At 50.8% G+C, this 13,419-nt stretch overlaps 1 protein-coding gene across 1 annotated transcript; it reads left to right on the top strand.

Annotated features, from left to right (window-relative positions):
- Window positions 1-3,057: 3,057 nt before the first annotated feature.
- Window positions 3,058-8,478, top strand: fzd4 (frizzled class receptor 4). The gene is made up of 5 exons (XM_029172089.3): window positions 3,058-3,639; window positions 5,748-6,260; window positions 6,339-6,484; window positions 6,869-7,116; window positions 7,190-8,478. Exons 1-5 carry the CDS (start codon window positions 3,394-3,396, stop codon window positions 7,606-7,608), a joined length of 1,572 nt encoding a protein of 523 aa, XP_029027922.1. The 5' UTR covers window positions 3,058-3,393; the 3' UTR covers window positions 7,609-8,478.
- The last annotated feature ends 4,941 nt before the right edge of the window (window positions 8,479-13,419 follow it).

Below are 13,419 nucleotides of genomic sequence, written 5' to 3' on the forward strand. Positions count from 1 at the left end.
GGGTCCGATCAGTTGGAGATGCTTCCATTGGCACAGACAGCTTCGTCAGCCTTGCTGAGGCTGTATTGTTATTATTATTATATATTCTTCCATCAGAGCATCGCAGGCTGTGTTTTTAAGCCACCAGCAGAGCTATTAATAAGTAGCGGAGGTTGATGTACGAGTCTGTCATTAATGTGATTCCAGAGGGCTTTTGTTCCACGATCAACAGATAATGTTTCAATCCTACCACTATATTAAACTCTGCTGCGTGTTCTCTCGTTTCTTTATTACCACAGACCAAAGCTAAATTCGCCAGTAAAATGTGCCACGCGGTGACTATACGCGCTGCCTACAGGTTGTTAGCATACGGAACATTAAAGTCCACTGCTTTTTTTTTGTTTTTCTGAAAGCAACAAAGGTGGCAGTGATGTGGAGTGGGGATTAGGGGAGTTAAGACTCGAGGGGAGGTTTGATCTCGGGCCAGCCGGGCCACATGCCCTCCCAGAGGCACGGCTCCTGAGCATTAAACCATCAAAATGTGAGCGACGGTGGAGCGGGACGGGACCCAAACCTCTCACTTGGCTTCCGCAGGCACAAGGAATCGCATGAACGTTGTGTCGGTGGAAACTGTGTGGCACAGATAATTAGAAAGCTCTGACCGTTCCTGCTTGGCCCGCAGCGGCGGAGGCTTTTAAACCGACCGCCCTTCTGGAGGTTCCTGTTCTGCTCCAATCATCGGATCTGCAGAAAATGGTCTTCGGCAGAAAATTCCCAAATACACAAAAGTGACTGCTTTGCGCGCACAGTGTTTTATTGCTACTATCGGTGGCAGCAATGGCTGGAATTCCTGGCTCCTCCTCATCCTTCCACTTCCCACTATCAACGTAATGTCCCTAATACACTTTGATTAGCTTCTTCTAGGCTGTCATCGTAAATGAACCAGTCAGCAGTAATGTTCATACATCACTGGAGCTGAGTAACCTCCTCCTGCAGCGGACTGCTGTTCAGCTCCCACAGCATTTTGTGCACAAACACAGTGAGGAGTGTTTTTAATGAGCAGTCATAGGTGCAGGCAGCAATCAGGATCTGAAAAACGTCTAAGCGCCTGCGTTCCAACGCGCTCCCCGGTCAAATAAGGGGACGCCGTTAGCTCCGTGGTTTTATGACTTGAAGAGTAAATGTGGTCATTATCCACTCAGTGTGACGGCCATTAGTCTGTCAGTCCCAACACGTTGTCTGCTCACCCATGCTATTCACACTCCACTGTGAAAGTAAACAGAGGGGCTGGAGTGTGTGTGTGTGTGTGTGTGTGTGTGTGTGTGTGTGTGTGTGTGTGTGTGTGTGTGTGTGTGTGTGTGTGTGTGTGTGTGTGTGTGTGTGTGTGTGGTTGATAATGTGCTACTGCAGCCCTTTACCCCACATGCATCACTACCTTCATTTAACTGTGAGTCCTAATACCTAAAAGCAATAGATGATATCATATTTTTGATTTCACACACACACACACACACACACACACACACACACACACACACACACACACACACACACACACACACACACACACACACACCCCTGATATCCATCAGCTCCAGGGCACACTATTGTTTCAGCTCTGTGCTAATTACTTCGGGTCTTGACCTTAGGTTCAGCCGTGGAGCAGCAGAGGGGGGGGGGGGGTGTCAGGGAAGAGAAATGTAAGCCTGTGTGCTGGGGGTGGGGTCGGCTGGGTGGAGAGGTCATGGCTGCTGCCAATCAGTTGTCACAGTGGATGTGCCTAAGCATCACGTTAAGGGGGAACACAGCGGGAACGTAACGTTTTCACCATTTCATAATTGATGCGACTCTTATCAGCAGCGACTCAACTCCCACCAAGATACCAGAAACCGGCCATGTTGGGAATCACTGATCGCATCAGACCTCTCCTCAGCGCTCCCCTCCTGCTAAAATACCGGCTCTGTTATCAGAATATTTATTACATCACTGGCTATCGCTAAATGTTTCAAATGCTGATGTCTGTGTGTCTGCAGAACGAGACAGATGAGGTTTGAGATAACAGGGACACGTATTTTGGGGTCCATTGGCCTTTTGTGTGTTTGTATGTGTCTGGGTCATTGGTGGAATGTCTATACTGGGTCTTTTATCTCAACCCGGTGCCGAAGGGTCACCGTGTGAAATTCAAGTCAACGGTTCTTATACTTCAAGAGGAAGAAAATTTTAATGTTAGAAGTCTCCCACCCAGGACGCACAGGGAGACGCTTATTTTATAATATTCCTCCTGTGGCCACATCTCAGTTAAACGGCTGCTCATGTGAAAGGCTTTGATTACACCTGGCAGATGCTTTTACAGGCCTCCAAACGGAAGAAATCACTTGGAGGAGAGCGCAAGCGGAGCCGAGTGATCCGTTTGCTACAGACCCGAGCGCCTTCTCACCCGAGTCCATACAAACCAGAAGAACCACAACAACACTCTTCACTGCTAGTTTCATGCTGGGCGCCGCAAGAAAACAAAACCTGTCCAGTGCGGGCATTCATTGCAATGCAAAACAGACTTCGAATGCTTTAGCATCACTTAAGACCCTACTTTCAATTACAATGTCATGAGCACTTAGAGCTGACGGGGCCTGTAGAGAAGGGGAGTGGAACCTGTGGTGAGGTTTCAGACTGCCTTAAAGGCCCATTAAAGACTTTAAATATAAAAAAACATGCACTCAGAAACTGAAATTCGCTTAAAAAGGGCCGCTTTTTTTGCTTATTTTCTGAAAGTGCAGCCAATAAAAGCATGCGCAGGCCACATCAGCTGGTCTAAGTACGGGTTCTGGTTATTGTCAGAATTAGCTCGCTGATTTGAGGAGAGGGGGAAAGGAGGGATGAAGAAACGAGGCGAGGAGGCGAAGAAAATGCAAATGTTGGAGGAGAAGGAAGGGAAGGAGGTCTCCGGGAGGAGGGGAGTCGCGCTCGCGGCGCTCCGCGGGACCCGCCCCCCCGGTCAGGGGTTGGTCAGGGAAACCCATGTCCCGCGCGTGGATTGGTCGGCTCCGCTCCGGACGGGCAAAATAGTCTGCGCTCACAGACACAATAAAGTTTAGCGCTGGGCGCCCGCACGCAGTAGGCGCAAAGAACCCACCGCCGTGTCCGTGCGCCGCGCTCCTCCGGCGCGAGGCGAGTCTAGAAGTTCCGAGTTCCATCTGCGAAGGTGAACGCGGCGTTTGGACGGGAAGCGCGGACCGTTTGATGTGTGGATACTGAGTTCGAGCGAAGGGCTCTGAGTGGGATCTAACCTCCGAGGCGCACGGGACCACACGCGCTCCTCTCCTGCCGGGGCTGCACGCGCGCGCCGCGGTTTCCAGGGCGACCCGACCCACCGCCGGCGTCCGAACCGCGCGCCTGCCCGCCCGCCCGCCCGCCACGATGGGCTCGTTTGCCGGCGCGGCGCTGCTCGCCCTCGCGCTCGGCCCGCTGTGCGCCGTGCGCGCGTTCGGCGACGAGCCGGAGGAGATGACCTGCGACCCGATCCGCATCAGCATGTGCCAGGGGCTCGGGTACAACGTCACCAAGATGCCCAACCTGGTCGGCAACGTGCTGCAGTCGGACGCCGAGCTGCAGCTGACCACGTTCACGCCGCTCATCCAGTACGGATGCTCCAGCCAGCTCAAGGTAGGACGACGCGCGCGGACGCGCTCGGGAGGAGTGACCCGGCTCTCAGGAAAAGCCTGCGTGCGTCCGGGTAGCCTGCTATATTTGTGCGCGCGTGCGTGTGCGCGTGGCGGCAGTAGGTGAGCAGTTAGCGAGCACGTCGCACCGACGCTCCGCGTTGTGTCGGGCTGTCACGCTTGTTTGAATGGAAATGCCCCCCGCTGTGTGTTGACACGCTGGGTTCATGCCCCACGCAGCAACAGCTGAGTCCGCAGCGCACTGTGCCGTCTCCTCCGTAACAACGGAGCCCTCAGTGTCCCGGGACAAATGCAGCCTGTTTGCCTCCGACACAAATTAGATCGGCCCCATTACTTATTATTAAGTATTATTTGACTGCAAACTTTACCTGCTCTCATCCACCACACACGAAACATCTGCTCTCAAAGGCAGTTTGATTCACTGGCTTCACTTATTTTCCATACATTTGATTTATTCTGTCATTACCCCCCCCCACACACACACACACACACACACACACACACAAACGAATGCAGCACTGTCATACTAGACGTCTGCATATATGGAAAAGAAATGCTTTCCCGATTTATCTCCTGCGCCGTTAGTTCAAGTACACATACACACACACACACACACACACACACACACACTCTAAATGGAGAGGAAGGGGCTCTAAGGGACACCATATCCCCTTACATTTTCTCTAATGGGAGGCTTCCTGGCTGGTAATCGGAGCAGCTTTTAGGAGCAAAGTGACGGGACTCATGTTACCAACGGTCGGGGGAAAACACCTAGTGTGTGTTACATGGCGTCTCCGGTGCATAACTGGCTCTGAGGAGCACCAGGAATCGCGCTCCAGACTATTTAAGATCCTGCGCTTTTCTCACGCGACGCTCACGCCTTCAGCGCGAAACGCTGCGATTTGGGTGAATGAAATTAGCCGCGTACAATAAAAGTGGTTTATTTTAGGAACACAGACCCTCTGTTTGCGGGAAGAAGCTCATTATTGTGTCTAGAATATAAAAAGTCTGACGCATCCGGGGACAGAAGCTGTTTTACAAGCGGACACTGATTGGAAGAGACCGTTGCAAATGGAGTCAGAAGGAGGCGCCTTGACTCCGATTTAGACGTTCCAGAGCTCAACATCAGCAGCAGTTATTAAATCACCAGAACGCTGACACATTAACCTCTGCAGCGCAACAGACGCACAGCCGCTCTATTTCTGCCGCTCTCAGACCATTTATTCATCACCATCATCACTTTTACAGCTCAGTTTTTAGGTTGTTTTTCCAAAATCAGTTCTTTTTCCCGGCGTATTTATTCCTCAGCCTTGACGCCCTTCTTGGATTCGTGTTTCGTTTGAGCTTCAAGGCCCGATTTCAAGCCGGACCTCCTCCATCGCCATCAAGGCTGCTCCGACGGGAGCTTAGTTTACAAACCCCACATTCCTGCAGCCTGCGTGTGTGTTTCCTCCACCTTAACGCAGCATCGCATTTACTTACTCGTCTGCATTTTTTCTCATATTATGAATCTGGAACAATTTTACACTTTGGCCTCAGACAGATTTCACTCACAAGGCGTGAAATTGCTCAAAATTGCAACCTGTCGTAACCCCTGCTCTCTATCTTCGTAACACAGACTTTCGCATCTATTTCAAAACCGTCGCCACAGGACTCAGGAAACTCAGACGTGTATTAAGGTGGATTACGGGGCATTAAACGGCACATGCCCTGCGCGTTGAGGTTCCACACAGAGCGGGGATGCGCTCACAGCCTCGGAGCGGCGATTCGAGTCGCGGAGGTGTTTTATATACGTGAAAGTAGAAAGTCGGGAGCGGACGAGGTGATGCAACGCCCTGAAAGTGAACGCAGGGAGAGCAAACATGCAAGTAGACGGAGGGGCCACGTGTGGGAGTACGAGGCGTAGCCGTTTACCAGCTGTAACCGTGCTGTAATATATGGAAAGAGGGGCCCGGGGGGTGGTGGTGGGGGGTGCATCCGCAACCAGCCGTGGAAGTCGTTCACTGTGATTAAATGAGCCTTAGTGTTGTTGTTAGTGTCTCTTTGTAACACCCCCCTTCTCACCTTTGCCCCCCCCCCCCCCCCCCACAGTTCTTCCTGTGCTCCGTCTACGTGCCCATGTGCACGGACAAGGTCCCCATCCCCATCGGCCCGTGCGGCAGCATGTGCCTCTCCGTCAAGCGGAAGTGCCTGCCGGTGCTGCAGGAGTTCGGCTTCATCTGGCCCGAGGTGCTCAACTGCAGCCTCTTCCCGCCCCAGAACGACCACAACCACATGTGCATGGAGGGCCCCGCGGACGAGGACCCCCCCTACCAGCCGGTGCGGCACCCCCCCCACCAGGACCCCTGCCAGGCGCCCGACGCCGGCACCTGGCACAAGCGGGGCGCCGGCTGCGTGCTGCAGTGCGGCTACGACAGCGGGCTGTACCGGCGGGGCGCCAAGGTGTTCACGGACGCCTGGACGGCCGTGTGGGCCGCGCTCTGCTTCCTCTCCACCACGCTCACCGTCCTCACCTTCCTGCTGGACTCGCAGCGCTTCTCCTACCCCGAGCGGCCCATCATCTTCCTGTCCATGTGCTACAACCTGTACAGCGTCGCCTACCTGGTGAGTACACGGTCCGTGACTGGACGCCGCCGGCGTGGATTTGAGTGGTTAAAAATAAGCCCCGCCCCTTTTCTGCAGGTGCGGCTGACGCTGGGGAGGGAGCGCGTGTCCTGCGACCTGGACGACGCGGGGGTTCCCATCCTGGTGCAAGAAGGGCTGAAGAGCACGGGCTGCGCCATCGTCTTCCTCCTCCTCTACTTCTTCGGCATGGCCTCATCGCTCTGGTCAGTGTAAAACGAGCGCGCCTCAACCCCTCGTCTCGCTGTCTCGTTTCAGCCGCCGAGAGGATGCTGGTGGAACAATGGGAACACGAGACCCGCATCCTGTTTTCCTCTGTCCTGTCTCATAACCTCTGTGGATTGATTTCCCTCATACAAAAGCACGGCTTATTAATAAAACGCCTTTTTTGTGGGGGGACATACTGCTGCCACAGCTCTTTTCTCTTCCTTTTCACTTTGCCCTCGTTTCCTCGCTTGTCTTTACGTTTGGAAAGAAAAGACCTCCCACACCCCTAAAAGACGATCAGCCTTCATGCAGGAGGATGCACACAGTAGCCTGGTGTTTGCACGACACAGCTGATTATTAATAGTCCCTGTGCTCTCTTCCAGGTGGGTGATCCTCACCCTCACCTGGTTCCTGGCTGCTGGACTGAAGTGGGGCCACGAGGCCATTGAGATGCACAGCTCCTACTTCCACATCGCAGCGTGGGCCATTCCGGCGGTCAAAACCATCGTCATCCTCATAATGCGCCTGGTGGACGCGGACGACCTCACCGGCCTCTGCTACGTCGGCAACCAGCAGCAGGAGGCGCTCACGGGCTTCGTGGTGGCACCGCTGGCCACGTACCTCCTCATAGGTAACCACGGCGACCAATCGCGACCGTCTCCGGCAGACGGGCTCAATATGACGCCTTTTTCCTTCCTCCTCAGGCACCTTGTTCATCTGTGCCGGACTCGTGGCCCTTTTCAAGATCCGCTCCAACCTGCAGAAGGACGGCGCCAAGACGGACAAACTGGAGCGGCTGATGGTGAAGATCGGCGTGTTCTCCGTCCTCTACACGGTCCCCGCCTCCACCGTCATTGGCTGCTACCTCTACCAGCTGTCCAACTGGGGGGAGTTCAAGGGCAGCACCAGGGACTCGTACGTGGCCTCCGAGATGCTGCGGATCTTCATGTCGCTGCTCGTGGGCATCACGTCGGGCATGTGGATCTGGTCGGCGAAGACCCTCCACACCTGGCAGCGCTGCTCGGCCCGCTTGCTGAGGGACGGGCGGGCGGGCCGGGGGGGCAAGCGGGCGCCCGGCAAGGGCTGGATCAAACCGGGGAAAGGCAACGAGACCGTGGTGTGATGGAGAGAGAGGGGGGGGGGGGGAACGGACACTAAGGGACCCCCTGCTGCTCTCCCACCTACATGAACCCACTACCAAATGAAGGATGGAGATGAGACGGCGATGACGCGGGAACGTGATGGAAGTTCCTCAAAGGCTCGTCCGTCTGAGCAGCCGCAGCCTCCCTACCTCCGTTACACTGCCCGGTTCCAAGGCTTCAGAGGCAGAGGTCGAGGGTCCAGCTGCAGGTCAAGCCGCTCCCTCCCGTCCCTCCAGAGCCCCACGCAGACGAGGCGGGAGCCGCCGGACGCCGTGCTCTTAGCGTGTTCCGTTTTACACTGGAGGCTCCTGGTGCAGATGTTCTACAGAGACTGCGATTCTAAGACATGGACGCCCAAAACGCCAAACGCAGCCTTACATTTACAGACGAGTTCACGTTTGGTGATAGCTTTTTGTACAACGTCCAACAAAACGGAATTTGCCCGCTCTGATTTACAGCTCCAAGCGATGACGATGCACCGTGGGACCACAGCTGTGCCTCGCACTGACCCGTAAGCGTGAGAGCTGCACGGTACCGGGGAGACGTGGGCCCGCGTGCATTCGAGTTCCTGTGAAATCCTGAAACCTGAAGTCCTCCGGGTCATCGGAGGCCGGAAGACGCGCTGTGCAGCCGCGCGGCGCCGCCACCGACGCGCAGGTTGTGCAGGCGAGATCCGGTTTGCATGGAGCTCGCCGCACCAGCTCGTGCCCAGTGTGTTTTGAAATACCAGTAATACGACGGCTGCGTCTTTCTTTTCAGTGCGTGGAACCCGTCATCCGCTCTGTCTGTCACCGGCGCCGTCTCCCAGACAATCAAATGGTCCCTAGGACAGATTGCGGTGCATTGTGTTGTGGTGAGATTCCCACTCATTGTCTCTGTGTTGCGTTGTTTTAGGCGTCTCCCACTACTTTGAGCCTGCGTTCTGCGTTCTGCCCTCGTGCACCACATATGTGCCTGACAATCTATCCTGCAAAGCTCTTGCGTTTTAGTGAGTCTTTGAATGTATATTTTACACCTTTTTGACTTTTAAGTGAAACGATTGAGTTCCACGTGACTTTAATCCGTACGGGCTGGAGGAATTTAGAGATCGGCCCCGACGAGTGTCATCTGAAACCAGATAGTGCCTCACAGACCGTCACAAGTTTGTTTTAGCTAAATATGTCAAATGAGGGAAAATGATTTCTCCCCTAAACGTCTTGGGCGAAACCTGATCCTTATTACGTTCAAATTTCCTTCTGCTGGTTGTAGTGAAACCGTAGAATCCCCAACGACCAGTGTTTCTCGAACCTGCAAACCTCGGCACGCCTGAAATGTCCGCGCTCAGAGATCCATTACATGGGTTACAGCAAATGACATTAACCCGCGACCGCCTCCCCTCTGAGCTAACGGCTCTCCAACTGGTTCTGGCCGCCTACTTTCGTATGAGCGCGGTGCTGCAGGTGATCTTTCCAAACAGTCACTGAGTAGCTTTGAAACCACTTGTGAGTTCCCAGGTCTTTTAAAGCCTTAGAGAAGCCCACGAGTCACCGCTGGGCTCACCGCCCCTGATCCTCGCCTTAAAGGTTGAGACTGTTGTAAAAACACCCACTGTTTTCATGGAGTCCTCTGTATTATAAAGACATTGCTAATTTATCCTTGTGAAGAAAAGTGACAATTGTACAACTTGTTTCTTATTTAAAAATACTTTTGTATCAGAAGTTGAATAAAAACTTTTTTGGTTTCCAAAGTTTTGACATTTTATGCGATTAACATTTGGAAATTCCCCAAACATTAATATTCATAACGTTACACAATGAAAAGCAGCATATTTGTGTGGAACATGAATAGTTAATAGATCACCTTTGTACTTGCTGCCAGTAACTTCAGGTCTTCTTGCAAGTCTCCAGCGAATAAACGTCAGATATTAAATATGAGGAATGGGCTTATTGTCAAACGCAGCAGAGGTTAATGAACAAGTCCTGGTGTCGGTTGAACAATGCTGCCACCTCTTGTCAGATGAACATAGTTCAGTTTTGGTGCTCATCAAACAACAAACCTCTTTAATGCTAAAATGTCTGGTTTATGGTACAAAATGCTTTATAACCAATGTATTCCTTCTGAATCCACAGTGGATTCTACTGTGTAGCCACCAAATGCATGTAACCAGCTACACACACGCGCGCACACACACGCGCGCACACACACACACACACACACACACACACACACACACACACACACACACACACACACACACACACACACACAGTTGAAAATTTGTTGTCATTTGGTTTTACAATTGCAGTTAATGCATGTTAGGCTGTAATTTACCAGTGCAGGGGTAAAATTGCATCTAGAGAAAAATCCTTCGCTGGTTTTTGATTGTGTGTGTGTGAGGGAGAGAGGGAGATTCCATTTATTGCTCTCAGATTGCTTTCCTGTAATTTTCTGTGAGGCAATTGAATGTTTATTTAAGAACTCACTCAAAAGCCAGAGGTAAAGGGAAAGTGACAGCATCTACTGCTTTAGCGTTTCCAGATGTGGTTACACACACACACACACACACACACACACACTATACGCCTCCAGTGTTTCACGTTTCCCTGAACGCCACAGGTCATTGTGTCTCCAGGCTTCTCCTTCCAGCCAGTGGCTTTCCTGGTTCTGGAAGTAAACTAAGTTTTCACAAAAGGAAATCTTTTTCCCATTATAAAAAGCGTTTCATACTCAGAAATGGCAGCTTTTGCAGTCCAACCTTTGGACATGCACTTGTTATGACACAGTCAGTTCATACAGTAGAAACACACACTCTGTTCCGCCGTATTAGCGAGAGTGCTTTTCTCTATTTTACACAGCTGTAATGCGAAATCTGCCCTATTAAAATTCTTTGGACTAATATTCCTGGGAATGTATTTTCAGAGTTGAGCTCCCTTGGGTGAAATTCTGAGCATGTGTGTCTTTACACACATATTTGTGTGAATTAGGGATATAAAAAAAGAGAGAGAGAGAGAGGAGGGGGTTAAAAAGAGACATTGTAGGTTATAGGAAAAAGAAGAAGTGAAAGAAAAATGTAATTAAGTGACAAAAATCGAGAAGTGGAAGCACAGTGAAAGGGAAAGGGGGAATTTGTCATCCTCCAGCAGCAGAGCGCTGCAGCTGTTCCCCCTCAGCAAAACTCAAATCGTTTTCCCATTCTGCGCTGCGTCCAGGCTGGATGAATAGTTTTGAGTAATGGCCACCGCTGGGGATTCTGGGTGACGTAGCCGCCTTGGCCCCAAAGCCAATTCAGTCCAAGAAGGATTTGTAAATGCTGGTTCTCTGGCCAAACAAGCTAATGAGTTGGGACCGAAATCTAAAAGCAATGCCAGGGCGGAGATTGGGAGAATTACTGGCCATCAGGCTGGAAGAGAGAGATTTATACACTGTCCATGGCAGGAAGTGAGAAGGACCGTTTTTCCTATGACAGACACAGATTAGATATTTAAATACATATTATTGTAATGTCAAACAAATCCTCAGTTTCTTCTGTGTATCTGCGTTGGAATATTAAGTGCTGGTGAGAAAGCAGTGTTGTAATTGAAACATTAACGCAGACCAGTCAGACACTTCTGAGGCTGGATTTCCTCCCAGGGACATTATCATCACGATGCTTCAAGCTGACGACAGAGCCCATTCCCTTTGCCGCCGCTAGATGGCGCTCTTTGCCCGGACACAGTTTGCCCCTGTCACGTTTGCGCAGTGAAGCCCATTCATCTTCACGAAACGCTCATGTGGGAGATTTAGAAACTAACTAGATTTAACTAACTAATTATCTGTATTACGGTTTGCAGGATGAGTGGGAGGCCAGACAAATGCTTCTAAATTTGAAACAATTCATAAACATTCATATTACTGTTTATTAATTCCAATCATTAGCAACTAGCTCAGAGCTGCTGTCCGGTCTTAGATTAAGACGCGTGTGCCTAATAAAGTTAGTGTGATATTTCATTTTATTATTAATGGCTGCCCACCATGAGTCTGGTTCTGCAGGAGGCTCCTGCTCTGTGCTTGCTCAAGTGGGATTTGCTTGGTTTTCTATATACTGTATGTCTATACGCCTATTAAACCTTATGTTGAAAGGCTTCTTGGGATTTTTGGTTTGAATTGGCCTCAAGTAAATAACAATATAACAAAAAAACAGGTGCATGAATAGAGTGGTTCTGATCTGAATCTGGGAGCAAGGCCCAGTTGTTCCAGCTTATATCAGCAGGCCATTAGTCAAATTTAGAAATGCCAACTAGTCAATACACGTAGAATATATATATAGTCAAATACGCAGATGCGGAGGCTATAGAGACAGCAAGCAGCCGTGAATGGAAACAAGCAGTTACACATTGTGTGGAGTAGTGATGGAAAAAGAGCAAACAATGGAGTGAAGGAGGCAAAGTGAGAAAGAGAAGGAGTGCGGCGGCGCCGGGTGCTAATGGAGGAAAGCCAAAAGTAGAGGACTGAGGGAAACGTCGCGGAGGCCGAACAAAACAAACGATCCCATTGTTTTACTAAATCAGAAATCCAGTCTGGCAGGACAAGGTGACTGGAAATAACTCAAATAACACAGTCTATCTGCGAGAGCCTGTCTCCGTTTGGTTCCTATTAGTTTTGTGTCTGTGCCAGAGCATAGAGCTAGAAGCCACAGAAAGACCTCCCTTCAGGTCACGTTGTGTGAAAGTTGACTGCAAATTAACATTCTGGACTAATGTCAGCACATGAAATATTCTGACTGTGAACTTTCATGTTTTGACCTGATGGCAGAGCGGAGTTTACTCCAGTCAGATGCTTCCAGGTTCCATTACTGTTATGTTGGCAGGTCGAATAGCAACGAGACAATTAGCCAAAGCCCATGATCCAGCATTCTGCTTATTAGAGCCGCCGTGACACGACAGCTACATCCTCGTCACGCCGCTCTGAAAACGAGAGCGAGGCGCATCCTCTCCTCCAACTACACACAGTAACACACCAAAAGTCATCAGATAAGAAGCAGGACTGGAGGCCGAGCGCAGGGAAAGAGACGCACCGGGGGAGGAGGCTAAATCCTGGAGGGCAAGCGATACGATACTATCTGCTCCGCTTCTTCGACGCTCCATCAGCCACATGATGAAGAAACACATGGCTCGTTTCCAGGAGCTCGGTAATAAAAGTGCGACTCGCCGAGCGGAGGCTCTGCAGAATCAATCAGAAATATTGAATGAGTAAATCAAATGACTACCCGGAATCCGCGTTTAACGCTGAACAGCGTGACTCCGAGGAACAACTGTCTGGAAACCTCCAAACACCAGGAGCGTGTAAATCCGCCCCGCGTCGCGCTCCGCCTGCTCCTCCGTGACTTATTCCTCCTGCAACGCGAAGTAATGAATGTGGAATAAATGCCGCAGATCACAACAGACATGTTTTATGCCCCTCTCTGATTTGCTTCACCCCTAAATCACATTTGTGTAACGAGCGGCATCGTTTTCAGGCCGCGGCGGCGAAACTCGGTTTGCATTTGTCATATTTCTCCCAGGATTTCGCATGAAAGTCTTCGCCACCCTGAATCCGGCCCGTTGTTAATCCTGAGTGAATCATGGCTTCAGTATCGGGGACATTTGTTATCTTATTTTAATCTGTGGCACATATCCAGCAGGACATTTTTGATAAGTGTGTCACAAAAAGCACCTCAGGATACGCAGTGAAGTATTTCTGGCACCAATTATTGCGACACCTTTAAAACCCTGTTTTGTCATTTTCAAATCTGAGTTTGCATTTACTGATATTGTTAAATACCTGAGACTGATTAC

The sequence above is a fragment of the Betta splendens genome, chromosome 13, assembly GCF_900634795.4.
Source record: "Betta splendens chromosome 13, fBetSpl5.4, whole genome shotgun sequence".
In the NCBI taxonomy this organism is placed as follows: domain Eukaryota; kingdom Metazoa; phylum Chordata; class Actinopteri; order Anabantiformes; family Osphronemidae; genus Betta; species Betta splendens.

Bases quoted from the DNA above. Each gene is read 5' to 3' on its own strand.
- fzd4 (XM_029172089.3), top strand. From the start codon at position 3,394: ATGGGCTCGTTTGCCGGCGCGGCGCTGCTCGCCCTCGCGCTCGGCCCG. The intron at 6,485-6,868 runs GTCAGTGTAAAA...GCTCTCTTCCAG, and splicing joins GGCATGGCCTCATCGCTCTG to GTGGGTGATCCTCACCCTCA. The intron at 7,117-7,189 runs GTAACCACGGCG...CTTCCTCCTCAG, and splicing joins GGCCACGTACCTCCTCATAG to GCACCTTGTTCATCTGTGCC.